At 43.1% G+C, this 20,800-nt stretch overlaps 1 protein-coding gene and 1 pseudogene across 3 annotated transcripts in view; one reads left to right on the top strand and one right to left on the bottom strand.

Moving 5' to 3' along the window:
* The window catches only part of RASGRP3 (RAS guanyl releasing protein 3), a 78,700-nt gene that overhangs the window by 2,498 nt on the left and 55,402 nt on the right, over positions 1-20,800 (bottom strand). The window contains exons 11-17 of one of the 2 annotated variants that reach the window (XM_080685884.1): positions 19,600-19,677; positions 16,116-16,229; positions 14,140-14,255; positions 11,808-11,955; positions 6,693-6,729; positions 3,912-4,037; positions 3,240-3,604 (exon numbers count right to left, since the gene is read on the bottom strand). In XM_080685884.1, the coding sequence (XP_080542010.1) occupies positions 3,240-3,604; positions 3,912-4,037; positions 6,693-6,729; positions 11,808-11,955; positions 14,140-14,255; positions 16,116-16,229; positions 19,600-19,677 (984 nt within the window). Of the gene's footprint in view, positions 1-3,239; positions 3,605-3,911; positions 4,038-6,692; positions 6,730-11,807; positions 11,956-14,139; positions 14,256-16,115; positions 16,233-19,599; positions 19,678-20,800 lie in introns of both variants that reach the window. The other variant, XM_080685883.1, reaches the window with a different exon arrangement.
* Positions 14,436-15,757, top strand: LOC308255869 (nascent polypeptide-associated complex subunit alpha-like; annotated as a pseudogene). The gene is made up of 3 exons: positions 14,436-14,440; positions 14,782-15,328; positions 15,650-15,757. The product of its transcript is annotated as a nascent polypeptide-associated complex subunit alpha-like (transcript).

Raw genomic sequence — 20,800 nt, forward strand, 5'->3', positions numbered from 1 at the left:
TGTTTAGTCCACCATTTCCTAGCCTTTCTATGTTTAATTATTTTAAGTTAGCAGACGATAATAAAAAACAAAGAAGCATTATAAAGAAAATATGCATATTCTTACTGCCAAGAGAGTAATCTTGACCTTTTCTTGCCATCCAAGGGCCCAATGATCATTGGTGGAATGGTATCCACCACCACAGAAAATGTTCACACCCTTATATTTCAAAATGAATGTAAGTCCTGGAACTCCACGGAAGGAAAAACACAGATCATAAATCCAACTACTTTCTTTGTCTGTTTAACATTTTTACTTATCGGACTCATAAATATCATCTGAACCTAAATAATAAATGTGTAGATCATTCCTTCTAAAGCCATTCATTGGTCTTGCTCAACAGAAAAACTCTTAAATTTGAAAACTCCTACATATTTAACCCTTGGTGTAATTTTGTTACATTTTTCCTGCTTGCCTTTTCCCTAAACAAGGGTAAATATCTTCTTATTTGTTGCTGATTTGGGTGAGGGTTAAGACTGTACACCAATACATTTTACATAAGAATATACTATCTTCTTCAATTAGCACAAATAAAATTAAGTACTAGTGGTCAGTGAACCATCTCTATGATTTATGAGATCAGAAAATTGAAAGGGTAAGGAAACACGTGAACATAAAGGTCCAATATTTAAAGAATCAAATAAAGATCTTAGTTTCTATTTCCTTATAGAGATTGAAGATCAGGAAATCTTACCCATGTATGGTAAGTGGCTGTTCTACACCTAACCCAGAGCAAGGTTTAAGTAACTAGAACGGTGCTAGCCAATGGAAGTGACCTCATGGCTAGTTAAACAAACACAGGTACTCATCTGAATTCAAAGATGGTCCATGAGCGCTCTGGTTGGGCATCCTATTACTCTACCACAGAAGCTCTTTTTCTGAGATTTCAATAACAGCCACATTGCTCATGGCAATAGCCTCTGCAGGCTGAAGGGGTACTTGGGGTGACTAGTACAATTTCAGACACCATCCAAAAAATCTAACACTGACTCCACGCTACTTTTTGGATTGCGGACCTTCTTGAGAAACTCTGCCCCAAAATGAGCATAGGTGCATGTATAATTTTACATAAAACATAATGCACTTTCATGAATTTCCTGAAGCCTTTTTTTTAGACCCTAAGATCCCTTGTCCTACGATATCTTCCTCTATCACCAAATGATGAATTTTTTCCTACCCACCTTTATATTCCAAGCTTCAACTATGTTAGACTATTAAAAGAAATACTGGATAGGACTGAAATATTTGCCAAGATGATTAGTAGGGGGAACATTAAAAATAATGTTGGGCTCTGGCTGGTGCGGCTCAGTTGCTTTAGCATCGTCACATATACTGAGAGGCTGCTGGTTCCATACCTGGTCACAGCAAATGCCCGGGTTTTGGACTCTATCCCCAGCAGGGGGCGTGTAGGAGGCAGCCAATCAATGTTTCTCTCTCTGTCTCTATCTCTCTTTCTCTTCCTCTCTCTCTAAAATCAATAAAAATGTATTTAAAAATAAAAATAAAGTTGGTATTGCAAATATACAAAGACAGAAAGTAAATTAGTTGGTTACCTAAGGCTGGGCTAGGTGGGAAAATGAGAAATAACCTCTAATGGGCACAGGGTTTTTTTTTTTTTGAATGATATAAATGTTCTAAAATTAGAATGTAGTGATGGTTGTGCAACATTGTGAATATACTTAAACCCATTGAATTATACACTTCAAATAGGTAAATTTTATAGTATGTAAATTACATGTCAGTGAAGCTGTTTTTTGAAGTTGGTGTTATAAGAGCCCTGTCCAGTGTGGCTCAGTTGGTTGGGCATCATCCCATGCGCTGAAAGGCTGCCTGTTCGATTCCTGGTCAGGGCACATGCCTGGGTTTCAGGCTTGATCCCTGGTGGGGAGTGTGCAGGAGGCAGCTGACCAATCTCACATCAATGTTTCTCTCTCTTGCACTCTCTCTCTCTAAAAACCAATAAAAAATATTAAAACAAAGTTGGTGTTATAAGAAAGGGAAAAAAAAAGGCTCAGCAGAAACTTACAATAAACTTCATCTGACTGAAGCTATGTGTGGCCTCCTTATTGTCTTCAGTGACGAAGGAACTAGAGGAATTTTAAGTAAAGGTCATTGGAGTTTGTCTCATCCTGGAAAACTATGGAGACTGTGTGTCTAGGTCTCCTGAGGAGTGTGGAATGTGGAGGACCACCCATAAGAATAAAGAGCACTGGCTTGATCCAATAGGATCTCTGCCTAACCCAATATTCGGTTTATGAGACGGATTCAATAGGGAGACAATGGCTGCCCTCCATGACATTGCTTTGAAGGTTAGGAATATGACACCAATTTCCCCAAATCCTTTTTCTTAATACACTATGAATTGTTGACTAATAAATTTATCTAAGTCCATCTTGAATCAATTTATATTTTCAGCTTGTTCTAACAAGTTCCATATGCTTCCCAATTTGCTTTGGATGATTGGAGTGTAATTTTTGTGTGGAGGCAGAGTCTAGCTTAGAGAGCTGTGAGGTCCCCATGTCTCATTCTCACCACCCCCTTCTCCATGAGGCTGTCAAAGCCTCCTTTTATTTATTTTTAAAAATATCTTTATTGATTTCAGAGAGGAAGGGAGAGGGAGAGAGAGATCAATGATGAGAGAGAATCATTGATCGGCTGTCTCCTGCACGCCCCCCACTGGGGAATCAAGCCTGCAGCCCAAGCATGTATCCTTGACCGGAATCGAACCTGGGACCCTTCAGTCCGCAGGCTGACGCTCTATCCACTGAGCCAAACCAGCCAGGTCAAAGCCTCCTTTTAAAATAGGGGCAAGAGTTTCCAACTCTCCTTTATCTACCAGTCTTTCACTGCCTCCTGATTCTAACTTGGAAAACTAAGCTGATTAGTATGGCACACTGGTATAATGAATACACACAGCAGTCACGGGTCCCTGGGACATCATCTCAGTACACAGACATGGCCACCTTCACTAAGTTTTAGGACTCAGTTCAATTTTATACATGACAAAACTGAGGTCCAAAGAGAAGAAACTATTTTGCCCAGGGCCACATAACCAGCCAGTGGGAAAACCAAAAAGTGACATGTCTTGATTCCCAACCATTCCGCTTTCAAAACTACCAGACTGCCTCCTGAACTCACTGTAACACTCATCTCAGTCCTGCCAGCTTCTCTTCTGATTTGTGGTTTGACCCAGCACTGACCTCACCATCCTGTCTGGTTTCACCCATGTCTGCTTCATCCTGGTCAGCTTCAAACTCGGTGCCCCGGTCAACAACATCCACGCCAGCCTGTACCCTGGGCTTCTCATTTTCCCACTTGGCAAAGCCTTTGTCCTTTGCTGCTTTGTCATGGAACTTGGATTTCATCTTAGGGAAGGTGTGGGACCCTGAGTCTCCCCAGCCAGCCTCTGACCACACAGGCTCCGTCTGGGTGGCCTGGCTGGTGGTGGCCCGCTGCAGCCTCACGGAGATCTTGCGAGAAGAGCCTGTAACCAGTGTGATGGCTCTGCTGTCCAGGTCTTGGTGTCCAGCAGCGACGTCAGGGAACTCGAACACCTCATCCTGCACTGGAAGGGGGAAAATTATTGTGATTATTTGGCATATGATTGCTTCATAGCAAATCATCGAAGTTGGTACAAACAATAGGAGTCTGACAGGTCAGGTCCCAGAGCAACAGGGTGAATTGCATGTTAGACCTGAAAGCAGAGAGGAGTAAGGGGAACTCAAGGCTGTAGCCACTGCTGCTCACCCTGAAGAATGCCTTGGTGTTTATAATGACTCTGACCAGGTTTAGATCCAGAACCCAACCGAGGTCCAGGTGTGGGAAGGGGAGCAGAGAGAAATCGGGGTAGTAAAGAAAGTAGAGGACATTACCTGGGGGCAATGAGGGGCTTCCAGGCAGCGACCCATGACCACTGCCCAAGGAGGGGGCCCGGGCAAATCTCCTGCAGGCCAGAACCAGGAGGTCTTTGCACTGCTTGTGACAATTGGCTCCGCAGTCTGAAAAATCCCAAAGCGTCACAGAGGGTCAGTGAGAACCAAGTGCCTCTGGTGCTGACTGGGCTTCCAGGGTTGCACTTGAGCTGTGCACCCTCCCTCCCCCATCCTGGATTCTGTGTTGATGCTCAGAGCCCGCCTCAGGCCCACAGGGTATGTCTAGGGGCTGGAAAAGGGCCAGTGGGACTCTTGCCAGCCTGGAATTCCTATAGTTCTCTTATATTTGTTCAGCTTCTTTTTCTACACAGATCAATGAGGTGCTGGAAGCCAACAAGCAGGGGCTAGTTTGGGTGAGAAGTTGCCTTTGCCCCAAACTAAATGCAAGTCACGTGAGTCTGAGGTTCTTTCCCAGGCCATGGATTCCCCACAGAGAGGCAGAATGGGGGCCAGAAGTAGAGTCTGTGAAATTTCCCATTAGAATGCTTTACTTTAAAAACAAAGTAGAATATTAATTGCTACTTGGTGTAGAAATTTTTCATCTGATGCCAAATCTACATTTCCCTTAGATTCACTGAGAAGATAGGGTAATTTTAAAGAGTATATTTCTCTCTTACCATCAGAGGACCTAATGACTTCCAATACCTATTTTCCCCCAAATGGTCTTATTTCAAATGGTCTTGTAATGAATGACATCACAGAAAGATCAAGTTGTAATGACGTGTTCAGTCTATTTTAGTTTTTTCACTCTCTGTGCCTTTAAGAGAAAATGCCATATGTACAAAGATGATGCAAGAGTTTAACTGATATTCATCTTCATAAAATTGTGTGTGTGTGTGTGTGTGTGTGTGTGTGTGTGTGTGTGTATCTGTCTGTCTTTTAGGGTACAAGGGACAGAACCAGGATAAAACTAATGGGCAGTAAGATACTGGAGTGTCTTTGCTGCTTGAAAGTAAAAATCCAAGTTAGACTAAGACACTGATACAAAGATCTAAAGGGAAGAATTTTGAGCACTAAAATGTGGCTCCCGTTGAGATTCAGGAAAGCATTCTGTTCATGCAAAATGAGGGCCGAACACTGAAAGACGACTAGAGAAAAAAGGCATCACAAGCGACCAAGAGTAATCTGAAGGCTCCTGTGATCAAGATGTCTCTTTCTGTTGTTTTGTGGGAGGCAGGTAGACAGACATGAGCAGAGCAAGGACAACGGGCCAGGTACAGAAGCCACCAGGGTGGAAAGCCCTGGGTGCCTAGCCAAGGGCAATTATAGGATGGGACCTCGTGCCCAGGGTGACCTTTCCTCCCCTAGCACATGGGTGGTCATGCGATTTGGATCCCCTGACCTTTCCTCCCTAGAGATAACATCCTGGCCTCAGTTGTATTTCAGCTCAGTCCAGAAAAGCAGCAAAATCAGACCAGTGACCCCAAGACTGACCTCAGGACCAGCTGTATTAAAAAATGAACCCTTTGCCCTGGTGACAGCCAATCAATCAAAGGAGAACCCGATCCTGAAAGGACACACCTGGAAAGCTGCTGAATATTCTACAAGATCTTCCCCTGGGACCTGCCCTAAAATCTCCATCCTGAAAACCCTTAAGATGGAGGACCCAGCCCACTCTACCTTCTGGGGGCCCTGCGGAGCCTTTCCCTCCCTCGGAGCCTTTCCCTCCCTCCTCTACTCCCCCCCACCCCACTCCTCCCAGGCAAGTCAGTCACCTTTATCTCCCTCACTTCTAAGCTCCCAGGGCCCTTCCTTTGTCTCTATAATTTGTTTCCTGAGCCCATTTCTTCTATGAATTACTTCTCCTACCTCTGTCATTTTCCAAATCAATGTTCTCTTATAGTTGGAGTCTTGGCTCTGAATTCTTTCCTAGCCAGAACTCAAGTACCGAGGTTGCTGAATCCAGGTCCGGTCCAACCCCACCAGTCCAACACCTGGTGCCGTTCAGTTTTATTACATATTTTTATATTTTATTATGTTTTTCAAGAGCCAACAGTTTTATTATATTTTTCAAGGGCATGATCAGATTCTTAAAAGAATCAGTACAAAGAGTCTGCATAAAAGATTCAGTAACTTCTTAAATCAAATATCAATCATGTATAATACTCACAGGTTACAAGCAGCAAACACAGTCCTAAATGCCTAGTAATCTGCATGTGTATTACAGTCATCACATATGTATTTATTCAGTTTATGTATTTTAATTAAATGGGGGAGCCATATGAATTAATTCATTGAAAGGGTCAAAAGTACATTTCAAGGTTTCTCTTCTCATCAACATCTGTGATTGACTAGGGAAAGGAATAGCTGTGTGAGAGTGGAAAGCAATGCATATGTATTGATTATGTGTGTGTTTTCCCCCTGAAGGATAAAGTTTTATAACGCAGCATTTCAGCGAGGCCTGTCCCACTTCACAATTCCCACCTTATTTGATGTGTGCTGATAATTATGAGCATATTTTAGATGTGGGGCTAGATGTCTGCGGGCTGATAGAAGTGTGTGCTTCCTCTTCTAACAAGCTCTGAACACCCAGTCTGGGCTCCCCCAAACTCCCACCTTATTTGGAGTCCTTTCCTAGACACATTAACTCCTCAGTTGCCAGTGGCCCCAAAGACCCAAGTTCTCCTTCATGCCAAGAGCTTTTGTCGTTTCATCAGACAAATTTGACTCTTGTCCCAAAGGTCACACGTAAAAAAGGTTAACACAGTAACACGTATTTACCTTTGCATTTGTATCCTTGCTTGATAATGCCCCAGAGCTGTAACAAAAGACAAAGGGATGTCAGGGAATCTGAAGAAAAATCTGGAAAGAAAACAAGGCCCCAAAGAAGGAAGTCCTGGGAAGCGTGATGACTAGTGGAGCACAAACAGGATGTAGCTGCCCCTGACACCCTTCCTGTCAGATAGAAGAACCCTCCCCCAGCCCGCTCCAGCTGGGGTGATAACAGGAATTCTGCTTCCCTTTTCTGTCTGGGAGCCAAATGGGAGCTGGGATGGGAAACTGACGTTGGTGCATTTATTGGACTTTAGCACCTGCGCTCTCAGCAAGACTCATGGGGGAGACTTTTTCTCTTCGGCTTTCATTTTCTTCATGCTGCTCTAGGTGCCCATTGGAGGGAATTAACACGTAAGCGCCCAGCTTGTTCTGTCTTCCGGTCGGAAAGTATAGTGTCCGTCACCGGTGACCGACTGGGTGCTTAACGTGTTAAGTGACCTAAGCAGTGCACATCCCACTAAAGCAGTGGTCGGCAAACCGTGGCTCGCAAGCCACATGCAGCTCTTTGGCCCCTTGAGTGTGGCTCTTCCACAAAACACCACGTGCGGGCGCGCACGTACAGTGCGATTAAAACTTCGTGGCCCATGCGCAGAAGTCGGTTTTCGGCTCTCAAAAGAAATTTCAGTCGTTGTACTGTTGACATTTGGCTCTGTTGACTAATGAGTTTGCCGACCACTGCACTAAAGCATTTATATTTTGCCAGGTTATCTTCTGAGTAACATTAGTACTTTGAGAGAACGCAGAAGAGGAAAGGATCTAGTATTTATTCGTGCATTCATTCTTCGCCTTTGCTCAGTGTTTGGCCTGAGCCAGAGCTGAGGGTGGGGGTGAGGGATGAAGGATGCAGAAAAGGCTCAGATTCTGCCAACCGTGTAGGAAGTGAGACGTAGGAAGCGTCGGAGCACTTGCCCGGGCAGTTCCGGGGCATCATCCTGGTGGTGTCACACTGGAGACTGTGAAGAAGGGGCTTCCCCATGTTCTTTCCTGCGCCTGTCACAGCACTTGCATGTGGGTACCAGGGACACCAGGAACATACAGTGCGGATGGATGAAATGGGCTGAGCTTAAGTGAAGAAGCTCACTCCGAACCTTTTAATGGTTAGGTTAGGTGCTAATATCTACTTAATAGAATAATTTGGAAAGCAGCCGGGCTGGTGGCCTACTGGGGCTGATGGAGATGTCATTCACAACGCACTGCAGGGAACAATGCCCTGAGTGTAGGCATTATGGCCCTCTGCCGAGAATAAGTAGCCGCCAATGTGAAGTGATGAAGGGCATTATAAAGGCTGCTTCGTACCCTCCTCCTGACAAGAAAATCCCTCCAGTGGAGAGTGATTCCTCTGAGCCTTAAAAGTCATTTGGTTCTTCAGATACATTATTACGATGCAAATGACTCCTGGGGCAGGGCAACTCTCTACCTTGGGGACAAGAAGGATTATTAAGACAACTGACTGGGCCCAGCCATTGTGGCTCAGTGGTTGAGCATGACCTATGAACCAGGAGGTCACAGTGCGATGTTCGATTCCTGGTCGGGGCACATGCCAGGGTTGCAGGCTCAATCCCCAGTGAGGGGGTGTGCAGGAGGCAGCTGATCAGTGATTCTATATCATCATTGATGTTTCTACCTCTCTCTTGCTCTCCCTTCCTCTCTGAAATCAATTAAAATATACATACACATATACATATACATATACATATACATATACATATACATATACATATACATACACATACACATATACATATGACAACTGACTGAAAGCAAGGCCTCAGGTGCCTAGAGTAACTGGACTAGGGTGGGAGGAGACAATACAGCAAAAGCAAGTGGGTGGTCAGGGCAGAGACATCATGTCAGAGCCATAAGGACCATCAAGATAATCTCGTTTATTCCTTTTTTATAATAGATAAGTGTGATGATCCAGGAAATTAAATAAGTTGCAAGGTCCCATGTCTGGGAAACTTTGTAGTGATAAGAAATTTTTACCTCATCGAGTCCTATTATTATTACAATAATAATAATAGCTAAGGTGTATTGGAGTCTTGCTATGGGAGAAGCACAGTTTTAAGCTCTTTATGTGTATCAATTCATTTGATGCTAACAATCTCCCTGTGGTGTAGGAAATAATAATTTCCTCCTTTTTACAGATGAGACTGGGCTACAGAGCGGTGAATTCAGTTGGCAAGGCCTCATAGCTAGTAAGCAGGGAAAGAACAATGTGTCACCTGGAAGAAAGACAGGAAGCCACTGCTCCTGGGTGCCCTGTGTGGGGAGCAAAAGCCACTGATTTAGGACAAGAAAGGACACGCGTTAGGAAGCATCCTGCTATCCGGATATGACACATTATTAGCATAGCTGCAGGAACTGCTGAAAGAGAGACAGTCAAGCCCGAGGCCTCTCAGGAGGGGAAGTCAGGGTATTGCTTGTTGCCTCCTTACTTAGCAACTCGGAGACAACGCTGGGCAGGAAGAGGCTCTGGGCAGTGAGCCAGCCAAGGACAAGGAGAGGGTGGCCTCACGTAGATGAGCGTGTAGGAGTACTTCCCACGGTCCTCTGATTGGAGACCTCAGGCTGCTGTAACATTTGGGGGATTGATTGTGATGTAAGGAGCACTGGACCGGGAGTCAGGAGACCTGGAGATGAGTCACAGACCTGCTGCTAAGGTTCCATGTGACCTTAGGGAAGTCACTTAACTTCTCCAGACCCTGTAATAAGGGAATCAGCAAAACTCTTTCAGTTCTGGAATTCTAATTTTAAAATAAGTGTATTTTAAGCATTGTCTGTTTATCTTTCTTACCCTTAAAATAGAATTTATCTCAAAAGCAGGTGGTCTAGTCACTGATAAGTGGTTCCTTACATTCCCCTACAAAGCCTTTCAATGATATATCTAGAGAGTTTTATTTATTTTAAATATGTTTATATTGATTTTAGAAAGAGAGGAAGGGAGAGGGAGAAGCATCGATATGAAAGAGAAACATCAACTGGCTACCTCCTGTACACTCCCTACTGGGAATCGAGCCCAAAACTCTGGCATGTACCCTGACTGGGAATCAAACCAGCGACCTTTTGGAACACAGGCCAACACTCACCCAACTAAGTCACCCCAGCCAGGGTGAGAGTTATAGTTATAAATCCCTTTGAAACCATTGGGGTTTTAAAAATGTTTGTGAGTAAAGATCAAGTCAAATTGTAGCAACGATTAAATGTATTTGGAAAAATAAAATAGAGATATTAAAATTTTAATGAGTTGATTTCATTAAGTTCCAAAAGTATCAAGGAACACTAAAATATATAAAATATATATTTACTCTGAGCCATGTGACACGCAACAGGACAGGTAAGTATTAACCCCCTTTACAGATAGGAAAACAAAGAGATGGTCAATAACTGGGTCAAGAACAAAGAGTTAATATAAGCGACAGAGGTGAGATTCAAAGCCAGGATTCCTGACTCCAAGTCCAGAGCTTTCTACCTCATCACAGCCGCATCAAGAACCTAGCGCCAGCAAATCTGCTCTGATGAGTTGGGGAGAGGAGTGTGGATGCACCCCAGAAACACTGCCATGTTGTTTCTACAGAACTGGTGACAGTCCTTTTCATGGAGAGACATCTGGAGGGACTGGAGAGCAGAGATAAGCTCCTGAGATTTGATAAGGGCCTTCCAACTCTCTCAACACACCAAAAGGCAGACATCTCAACCTGACTTTCGCCTGAGCCATGCCATGGCCTAACAGGTTCGCTGAGCCCCACTCTGCAATTGAGAGCTACACATGGCCTCCTCCCACTTCAGTGCCTTTCAGGTCTAGATACGTGCAAAAATTCCCACCAGAGGAGAGAAACACAAAAAAGGAGACAGATTTCTTTTATGATGAAGTGGTCAGGTCATGCAATTCCAGTGGTGAAGCTCCTAGAAGCTCTCTTTCCCTGGGGCTGGGCCAAGAGAGCTTGTTAGGCTGGCCTTGCCCTTGACCACATCAGCTGCTGTGACCAGTTGGGGCCATCTTTGAGGTAACCACTGCCACTGTCAGAGTGGTATGTGCTTAAACACAAAATCCTGTCTTTGGGGCCTCTCAAAGCTCATTCTTCAAGAATGGGATGGGATGGGGAAAATGTAATTTAGTAGTAGCATATAATATCAGCTGTGAATTCAATATGGATCAACAGTGGGACTTGACGGCTGAATGAAGCTAACGTAACTGAGCCAGGAGCAATAATCATATTCTCTTGGCTGCTGGGCCACTCTTACGTAGAGTGCCACTTTTTCCATCTTATTTTAACATCATATCAACTAGAAGATGAAGTCTTTGTTTAATACCAGGACCAAAGCTGACCTTTGTTGCCAAAGACTTATCAAATGTGGGGAAATGAAGTGTGTAATCTTCATTTGTTGCAGTGGTGTAGCTAGAGCACAGGATTCAGGTCAGAACACCTGCATTTGAGTCCCGGCTCTGGTCACCATTGGCTGTGCAATCCTGGGAAACTTGGGTCATCCTCTCTGGACCTCCTACCTTCACAGGCAAATAGGGAGAGTCAAATGCCCATGTCACAGCTAGTAATGAGGATTACTAATGTCTACGGAAGTATTTCAAGTGCTGGGTAAATGTTATATCCATCCTCTCTCCAAAAGGGTCTTTTTCCCTTTTGAGTTATAAATTACTGAGCCATGCCATGATGGATTTCTAGTGACTGACACCATATGAAATAAGAACTGGGAGGAACTGGCTATGATGAATACCCTCCTTAACTGCACCACTTATGAGCATTAGTGATGAATGCCAGGGCTCATTGGGTGGAACGTTTGCCTGGCAGGGATTCAGTAGGAGGAATTGCTCACTCAAGTTAACAGGCTCACCAGTCCTCCCTATCTTGGCTAGCCCTGTATCCCTAGAAAGAACATAACTAAACCTGCAGATCTTGCTTTTGTTTTTTTATTTAATTTTTAATTTCAGGGAGCCACCATGTTTAACTTCTGATCCAAGGCAGTCAGCGGGTTCTGATAGTGAACCTTCTCACAATGCGGCACAAATAACCACAGACAAGAGGAACCAATGGGAGACAGACTTACAAATCCTGCACAGTGTTCGCAGAAGGTTGGCTTGAGATAGGTCATCTCCTGAAAATTATGGATAAATCCTGGCCCCATTTTACAGTGTAGTTGGGACTTTGCTCTCAGGAAGTAAGCCATCATTTCATCTTTACTAATTAGGCCATCCCTGTGAAGAGAATCAAAGAAGGGAGAGATCTTTGAATACCATCTTGCAAAGTGGTTGTCACACTTTAATCATTTACTCCCCCAAACCTTGAAGGAGGAGAGAGCCTCTCATAGGTTTGAAGTGCCAAAGGCTTTCTTAGTAAGCAAAAGATGTGTGTGTGTGTGTGTGTGTCCTGTGCACCATAGCTCAGAAAGTCTCCTTTATTACCAAATAGGAGCTTCCAGAAGGACATCTCCTTTCTACCCCTTGCCTTGCAACAGAGTTTGCAAGAATCAGACTGCAAGAGGAAGGCAGAAAACTGATCATTGGGCCCACCATTCTCATATTTACTCAGTAAGATGCCATCCAGGCCACTGCCATTGGTAACCGTCTCTTGGAGTCATCCTCTCTCAGAGGAAGTCTTGCTCCCATCTCCCCCCTCTCCAGCCTCCTCAGGTTCTGCTCCCTCTCACCACCCACTCCTCCTCTGTTTACAGATATGCTCAGGACTTCCTTCCTAAAAATGTCTTTCCTCAGTCCTGATGCCATCGCCTATACTTGTTTTTTCTCTTTCTTCTCTACTTCCAAAAGTTTTCAAAAAGAGTATTCGTTAGACATTTTTTCCATTCCTTCCATTACTCTTTACTCCATATGATCAGGTTTCTAACCTTACCATTTTATTGAAACTGTCACAATGACATCCTCAAGTAGTTCATTGAGCTTGTTCACCTGCTGGCAGCACATGAACAGGGATGCCTGTGTTCCCCTCCCTTTTCATGGCTCGTCTGCAGGACCCACTTCTTCCTTTTAGCTTCTACATGTGGGGAGAGGAGTCTCCGAAATCACATTCCTCGGGCCCCATGTTGGCTCTTACGGCTGGGAGTCCAGCTTATCCCACTGGGCTGAAAACATCACACTCTACATCTCCAGCCCTGACTGTTTCCCTGAATCTTGGTGCTACATCTTCAGCAACCTGCTAGAACCTCTTCCTGGATGGTCCATTTCCCTCTCAAAATCAACATATTTGACTGTCTGACCAAAGAAATCATGTAAGCTATGAATACTTCAAACCTTCATTTTTTGGGGAACAAAAGCTGTATATCTGCTGGAAAGTCTCAGTTCCATCTGAAGTATCAGCAGACAAAAAGAAATAAAGACTGGGAAATGATTTTAAGTTTATGTCCTATGTATGTGCTATTCATAGAAACAAACAAAGGGAAGAAATGGGCAGCTTGTGGGTAACTTAACTTTTATTTTATAAAGGAAGTTTTGTTTTTAATAATTTAATTCATTTAAAATATTATTTGTTCTAGATATATAATAAAGATGAATTAAGTTTTTAAGACATTTATGATAAAGTAGCAAGGCTTTCCTTGGTATGTTGAATTACATACAGCTTTAATTTTTAAAATTTTCTTACACCAACAAAAATATCAGAGGAATTTAATATGATATAATGTGGACATATCACCAATATAAAATCCAGCTTTTCATTATGGATGGTTTTTAAACTATGAATTAATCTCAGACAATTAAAAATTAATCAAATTATTATGCCAGGCTTTCTTGGCAATTATTTTTTAATCATTTTTCCAATGAGCTGGGTTTTAGCCTCTACACTCATTTAATTTTTCAAGAATTATTTGAAGATAAAGAAAATTTTTGTTGTTGTTTATCAAGACAACCTTTGAGCTGGAAAGGAAAAAAAACATGGATGGGTGTACTCTTGGTTATCTGCGGCCATAACCTGCTCTCATGAAAACCACAAGTAATCAATAGTAAAAAATCAAAGTAAAAAATAAAAAAAATCTTACTTTCTTGGTGAGTTTGAAGATTGCCTGCAGGTTCACTGATGCTGAGGACTGTATCAGGCCAGCCCTAACACTATTTCTCCTCTATTTTTTTTGATGGAGGTTTCAGGGTTGATGAACTAGCTAAACAGTAGAAATAATGTGGGAAATGGAGAGCTGGGCTAACTTGCAAGTGGGCGCTTGTACTCAGCACTGACGATGTGAACTGTCCTGCGATTCCATCCAACCAGTCATGTTCATGGTCACCAGGAGAAAATTCAGTGAAAAGTTAGACTTAGCAACGCACTAGGATGGAAGCTGTCGATATGTAAATGAACCATTTCCTTGTTCTCTTTTGATAATAATTTTCTGCTTCAGGAAAGTTGCATTAAAATATAACAAAATTAAGACTTACTGATCTTTGTCCAGCACACAGAAGGAATCCAAGAAGGGAAAATTGGCAGCTATACTTTCAAAGTCCTCTTGGGAGATGTACCCATCATGGTCATGGTCATAGTTTCTAAACACAGACTACAAAGGAAAGACAAATATTTATTGAATGACCACTTACAAGTCAGGCTCTGAACTTCTTATTGGGAAAGCAATGATAACTAGCATATTATTCTTTCCATCAAGGAGCTTAGAATCTCATGGGAGATTTAAAAAAACTGAGAGCCTTTTAAGTACAATGCTAATGATAAAAACAGTGCTATGGGGTGGGAGAGGTGGCCTTAAAAAGGTTTCCCAGAGAAAATAGGTCTAAACTGAGACCTCATGGTTGAATAGGAGTTAAGCTTGGTGAATTCACAAATACCAAGACCAAGACAATAGAAAATAAAGCTGTAAAATGTGAAACTTTTCAAAATTTAAAGTATGCTTTGAATGCAACTCCAATCAAAGTCCCAGTGGGAATCGTTTTAAGTGAACAAACTAATTCTGAAGTTCAAACAGAAGTGAAGGCCTTGAGAACAGTCTGAAATTGTTTAAGATGAGAAGTAATGAGGCTGCCGCTATCTTGGTTCTGTGGTCCCCGCAAAGGTGTTCAGTGAAGCCACAGAAGTCTCCCTGCTACAGGGCATGAGTTGCTACAGCCCAGGCTGAGACAGGGTCTGGGACAGAGGCTGGCAGTGATGAATCAGTACCAGAGCTGGGGGAACAAGATCCCACACAACAAGCCCAGCTGGCAGCAGCAGCCGAAATCCACGAAGAACCAGCCAGCAAAGCAAAACAGAGGCGAAGGGAAAAGAAGGCATGGAAGGCTATGTCCAAAGGGGGTCTCTGACAAGTTACAGGGGCTCCTAGGGCCACTATCTGGAAATCTAAGAATATCCTCTTTGTCATCACATAACCATATGTCTATAAGAGCCCAGCTTTGGACAATACACAGTTTTGGGGAAGCCAAGATCCAGGATTTATCTCGGCAAGCACAGCTAGAAGCTGCTGAGAAATTCAGAGTTCCAGGTGAAGCCGTCTCAAACATTCAATGAAACAGACGAACTGTACAAGAGGAGAGCGAAGAGGAAGAAGTTGATGAAACAGGTGTGGAACTTGAGGGCACAGAATTAGTCATGTCACAAGCAAATGTTTCCATTTTCCCTACACTGGCGCCAATACTCCTTTTGCTTTCTTTTTTCTTTCTTTTTAAAAGATTTTTATTGATTTCAGAGAGGAAGGGAGAGGAGAGAGAGATAGAAACATCAATGATGAGAGAGAATCACTGATTGGCTGCCTCCTGCAGGCCCCCTATTGGGGATCGAGCATGCAACCCAGGCATGTGCCCTTGACCGGAATCAAACATGGGACCCTTTGGTCCGCAGGCTGACACTCTATCCACTGAGCCAAACCAGTTAGGGCTGCTACTCCTCTTTCTGTATGGATAGCTCTGACAGAGCCTTGCCCTTCATTAAGTGATGTTTCTTACCTAGATGGCATTGTGCTGCTGTGTCCCAGATGCCTACAGCAAGAGCAGCTATCCAACTTACAGAATCTTTCCCTACTCTCAGGTAGCCAGTGTATGGGGCATGTTATTGTGACCCATGTGGGTTCTGAATGAGTAGATTATCCCAAACAGCCTCTCAAGTTGCAGGGACGATGACAGAAGTGTCAAGTGCTGGAGAAAGAAAGGAACTGAAAGTAGCTGTGAGTATTTGGGCATGTGAGAACAGACTGACAAGGAGGAGAGAGGGGGCCTTTCTTGAAGACTCTGCTCCAAGAGGCTGATGTCAGGTTGAGCTAAGTGTCTGCTAAATTGTTCCTACCTGCTCCTGCTCCGGGGAGGGGGTGGTGGTGCTGTTTTCAAGGCCCCCGGTTGGTTCCTGGTCAATCAAAGAATATTCTGAAAAGAGAAGGGGCCTTCTAGTGCTCACTCTTAACACTCCTTCATCCACTTACCTCAACTAATTTCCTTATGTGCTTGTTGATGACTGTGGGGTCTGGCTTTGGCACCACTCCTGATGCCCACTCCAGGGGCACCACGGGCTTGGTAGGCGTTGTAGGGGAGGTAGGCTGCTGACAGAAAACACACACATTTTTTAACTTTATCTGAGGCCTTGAATAATTAGGACCAGGAACACTGAGAAATATATTTACATTTTGTATATTAATAATCCCAATAAAAACTTACATATATGCAACACTTAAATATTTTGAAAACAAATATCTTTTATCAATGGAATCTAACCTGAAACGAAATACATGTTGGAATAGTGCATTCTGCTTAGCAGGAACCTAGATTCTATTATTTTAAATGGGAAAAAATAATTGCTCTCCCAGCCCATCCAAAAATCCTATCCAAGTTCCCCAAATATTACAAAAACACCCTTAAGCCCCCATATAACAATCCATACAGATTTCTACATAATACAAAATATATGAAACACCAGTAACCTAATTCTTTAATACTTGGTGCTAGTGATAAATTAGTAGGTGTGTGCAGTAAATGGTTGCCAGTGGTTGGCCAAGTTTATGTCCTTATACTGGCATCTCTCTTAATACACTTAGATTGTTTGTCTAATTATTAGGTCCCTATAGCCCTCTTTTGTGAACTTTCCACACAGGTTTTTCCATATTCTTGCAAGACAGTTTCACTTAATAATGTGGTGAAGATGTTGATGATAACGCATAACATGTTTACACAACGCAAGTGAAAAACACAATCCTATCGGGAGACCAGTTGTCCCGTTTACATCCTCTCCCTGGGACCCCGCATAATGTAAATATTTTGGCTGCTGCACACATGCAAACTTGTACTAACAGGTGTTGTTGTTTTTTTATTGGATACTAAATTGGGGATAAACATTTTTGCAAGAGGAATTGAGGAGTAAATGTACTGATTTAAGCCCCGAAGAATGTTGTGAGGTGGGGGTCGGTGGCATCCTGCGGGCTACCAACAGGACCAAAAATTACCTGCCCGCTGGCTACGGCCACTCCCACATCTGCCCTCATTATGGCTCTTTCTAGCAAGCTTTTCATTTCATTGATCTGATGAAGGATGAGCCCACAGTTCCCAAACTGTACAGCCAGGTACCCTGCCCACACTACTGCAGAGAACTCAGAGGGGTACCAAAAGATATTGCAAACTTCCAAGGGAAATACAGTGATACCCAGTGTTTGTCAGACACCACACAAACTACCAGCTTGAAGTAGTGCACCGGCCACCCATTAGACAGTGCCACCTTTCCAGTCTCGAAGCAAAACGTCAACGTGGAACAATAAATAAGGGTGGCAGTTTCCAATCTGATTCCAACACTTAAGAAATTGTACAGAGCCCAAGAGGCACACACATCCATTAGTAAGTAATTGTGGTTATTTTAAGAATGAAATAAAAAATATTTTTATTTCAATATATATGTATTATTTTTTTTTCAATTGGGTACTATGCTGTTAGAACATAGATATTTATTAAGTTGTTTGGACTTACTCTCTAAGTGGACCTGTTAAGTATTTTGTTTGATCTAGAGGTCGTGTGAAAAACCAGAGAAACATAGTAAAACACAAAGATCTAGTGAGGCATGAAGGGTCCCACTAAGAACAACAGAAAAAGCTTCTTAGTGGGGCTGGCTGGCTAGTAGGTGAGGTTGGCCAGCATGGGCGGCGAGCACATCAAAGCTACAGGCTTCTCAGGAACATAGTCCTGCCTGCACCTGGCTCTCCTGTGATCAGCACATGTCAAACACTAAGCACCCCAGAGGGTAGCATCCCATTAAGAGAGACAGAAAGGGACTGGGACATGTGGTTTATAGACACAGGATTTTAGCGCGTGGAAGGGGCTTTGAAAGTTTCTTCTTTTGCAAGAAGACCTTTCAATGTTTGAGGGACATGTCTCCCCAAATCGGCAACAACTTGAAATCCTGAAAATAAACTAAAGTGGATCTAAAAAGCACAAAGCAGGCAAGCGTGCTAAAATGGTTGACCCGCCCCTGTTCCCACAAGGAGTGGTGGGAAAATGACGGGCAGCGTCCACAGTAGAAAAAGCACAGACTGGCAGACAGACGGGCATGAGGCCAAATCCCAGCTCTCCTTTTTCCTAGAGACCTACGCTCGCCAGACTCAGTTTCCTCATGGCGTTAATGAGATAACATGCATGTGATGCGCCGCCAGGCATCCAACAACCAACAGGTAGCAGTGAAGGTACCTGGTCATAGGTAAAGGAAGGTGTCGGAGGTGGAAATGCCGTGAGCACAGGTCAGTACAGCCGACCACACCACGGCCAGCTTCACCCCATGAGAGCTATGGAGTGAGGAAGGGGCGAACCCGTTCCTCCTCCCTCCACATGAACTTTGCCTTTCTCTCTAGCTGTCTCTTAGTCGTGATAACTTGGGAGAGTCTGGGTCCTCACTCCTCCCTTTGTCTCTGCTGTATCTTCCCACATGGCTCGGTTCTGCAGTGTCCCTAGGAGATGGGCCTCTGGGGACTGGCAGGGTGAAGAGCTGATGGAACCATCACCCTCACTAGTTTAAGAACAGATGCTACCAGGTCAGCTGACTCGGACTCATGTGCATGCCCTCCCAGAGCCAGGGAGCAGCGCTCACAGTCATTCTGCCCCTTCCAGCCTCCCGGTGCAGAATCACTGCAGGTATTAGTGGATGGACAGACTTAGGGCTGGAGTTGCTGCCACAGAGTTCAACCGGGGAGAAGAGGCGCATGAGACCTTTATTAAAAAACTGATCTCAGGATATGGGTATAAGAAGCAAACAGAGTCGCTTTTTCCTTTAACATTCAAACCTCATCCTCACTGTGAATTTCAAATTCACCCAGGTCTTTTTTTTTTTTTTTTTAATCAGTGTAAAACACACTTAAGAGATAGTCCACTTGCTAAAACTGATGAGAAGTGCTCATTCAGTAATGCATTTTCATCAATCTCATTATGTAATGTTTTTTTACTAAGAGCCAGCCATCAATTAAGTAAGACACCATCCAATGTAATATTAAAATTCTGAGCTGAGTCAATCATTATTAGACTCAGCAAAATTTGTGGATGATGATCAGGGTATTTAAAATGTATTAAATCTAATTTTATGTTGAATGGGATTTTTTATGAAAAGCCTGGAAGGATCTTAATGATATTTAACGTTAAGATGAGTTATGGTTCACTTTTTTTGGTCCTAGATGTAGGTGAGTTCTTAGAGGGGACACAACCCATAGAAGATCAATAGTAACACAGAGTAATTGCAAATGATGTTCTTCTTTATTAGCCTACGTAAAGAAGTACTTCTCAAACTGTCAGGGCTAAGCGGTGTGATTGCTGAAAAGGGAATAATATAGATTTTTAAATTCTTCAATCTTTAGATCTCAGAGCACCACTGCAACAGCCAATTACTGTAAATAACAAACCGCGGTGGTGGGCACTGATTCTCAGAGAGAAGGCAATACCTACCGATTTAGAATTTCTAGGTTCCAGCACCAGTGACAATTTATAAATATCATCTTCTGTGTGATAGAGGTCCAGTGAAAGCTACAAGAAATTAGAATGGATAAATAAATATGTTGGCTCATATTTATTTATTTACTTGAATTGCCGTTATACTTTTCAAACGGAATGGTTAAGCAATGTCTAATAATCTGAGTGAATGCAGAACAGTATGAAGATGGCATGCAGAGGTGGAAAAGGAAATTAAAAAGAGGAAAAATAAACCTTGTGTGGTCATCAGCATCAATATTGCTTTATCTAGACTTGGTCACCTAAAGACTTTTTCCTAAACATAATAAAATCGACTTTACTATGAAATTGCCCCGGCATTGTTTCAGATCATGAACACCCTGCTCACAAAGAATGTGCACTTCATCCACCTTCCCCGGAACAACAGTCTCTCGCATCTCCAGGGGCTCCGCCACTTCGCAGGTGAGGACCATCCCCACATCACAAACTAATGCCTTCAGGAACCAGCCACTACATAGAAGAGTGAAGTGGGATGTCTGAAAGGGATTTTTTTTTCAAGAGGATATAAAACTATTTATTGATTACACATGATAATGGATAATACACAAGCTTCATTCCCATCTATAATTTTATCTGGTACCATCATTCAATTTATATTGCATAGTGTGTGCCAACAACCACTAATAACCAAATAAACTCCATCATTCTACTTGGTGAGCCTGAAAGGCATATTTTGACAGTAATACTGGCATAACAACATCTTATTGGGAAAACAGGTCTTTGCCAGGGTAATTGACTTGGGTGTCTTTCTTGTTAAGTAGACAATAAGGAAAATTTGTGTTGAGGAGTGGAATCTGACACTGGATCTCTGGGGCAGGGAAGCCATGGGGAATGGTGTGGTCTCTGACGAATGGGAGGCAGCCACTACTGAGCTAGGACAAACTGTTGTCAGCCTGACAATTGCCACGTCTTCTGATTTGTCAAAAGGAGCCAGAAATCTGGAGTTTTATATGGAATATCCCAATTTTTAAACTCTGGCAACTAATAACAAAAAAAAAACATGTTATGATTCCATGTGAGCCAAATAAAACATACCTGCTGTGGGCAGGTGCTTACCAGTTTGTAAAACCCACAATAGAAGACTCAGCTAGTCCCCAAGCCTCATGAAAGTGGCTGTGCCTCTAGCTTTTCCGCCTCT

Source organism: Plecotus auritus (genome assembly GCF_963455305.1).
Source record: "Plecotus auritus genome assembly, chromosome: 8".
NCBI lineage: Eukaryota > Metazoa > Chordata > Mammalia > Chiroptera > Vespertilionidae > Plecotus > Plecotus auritus.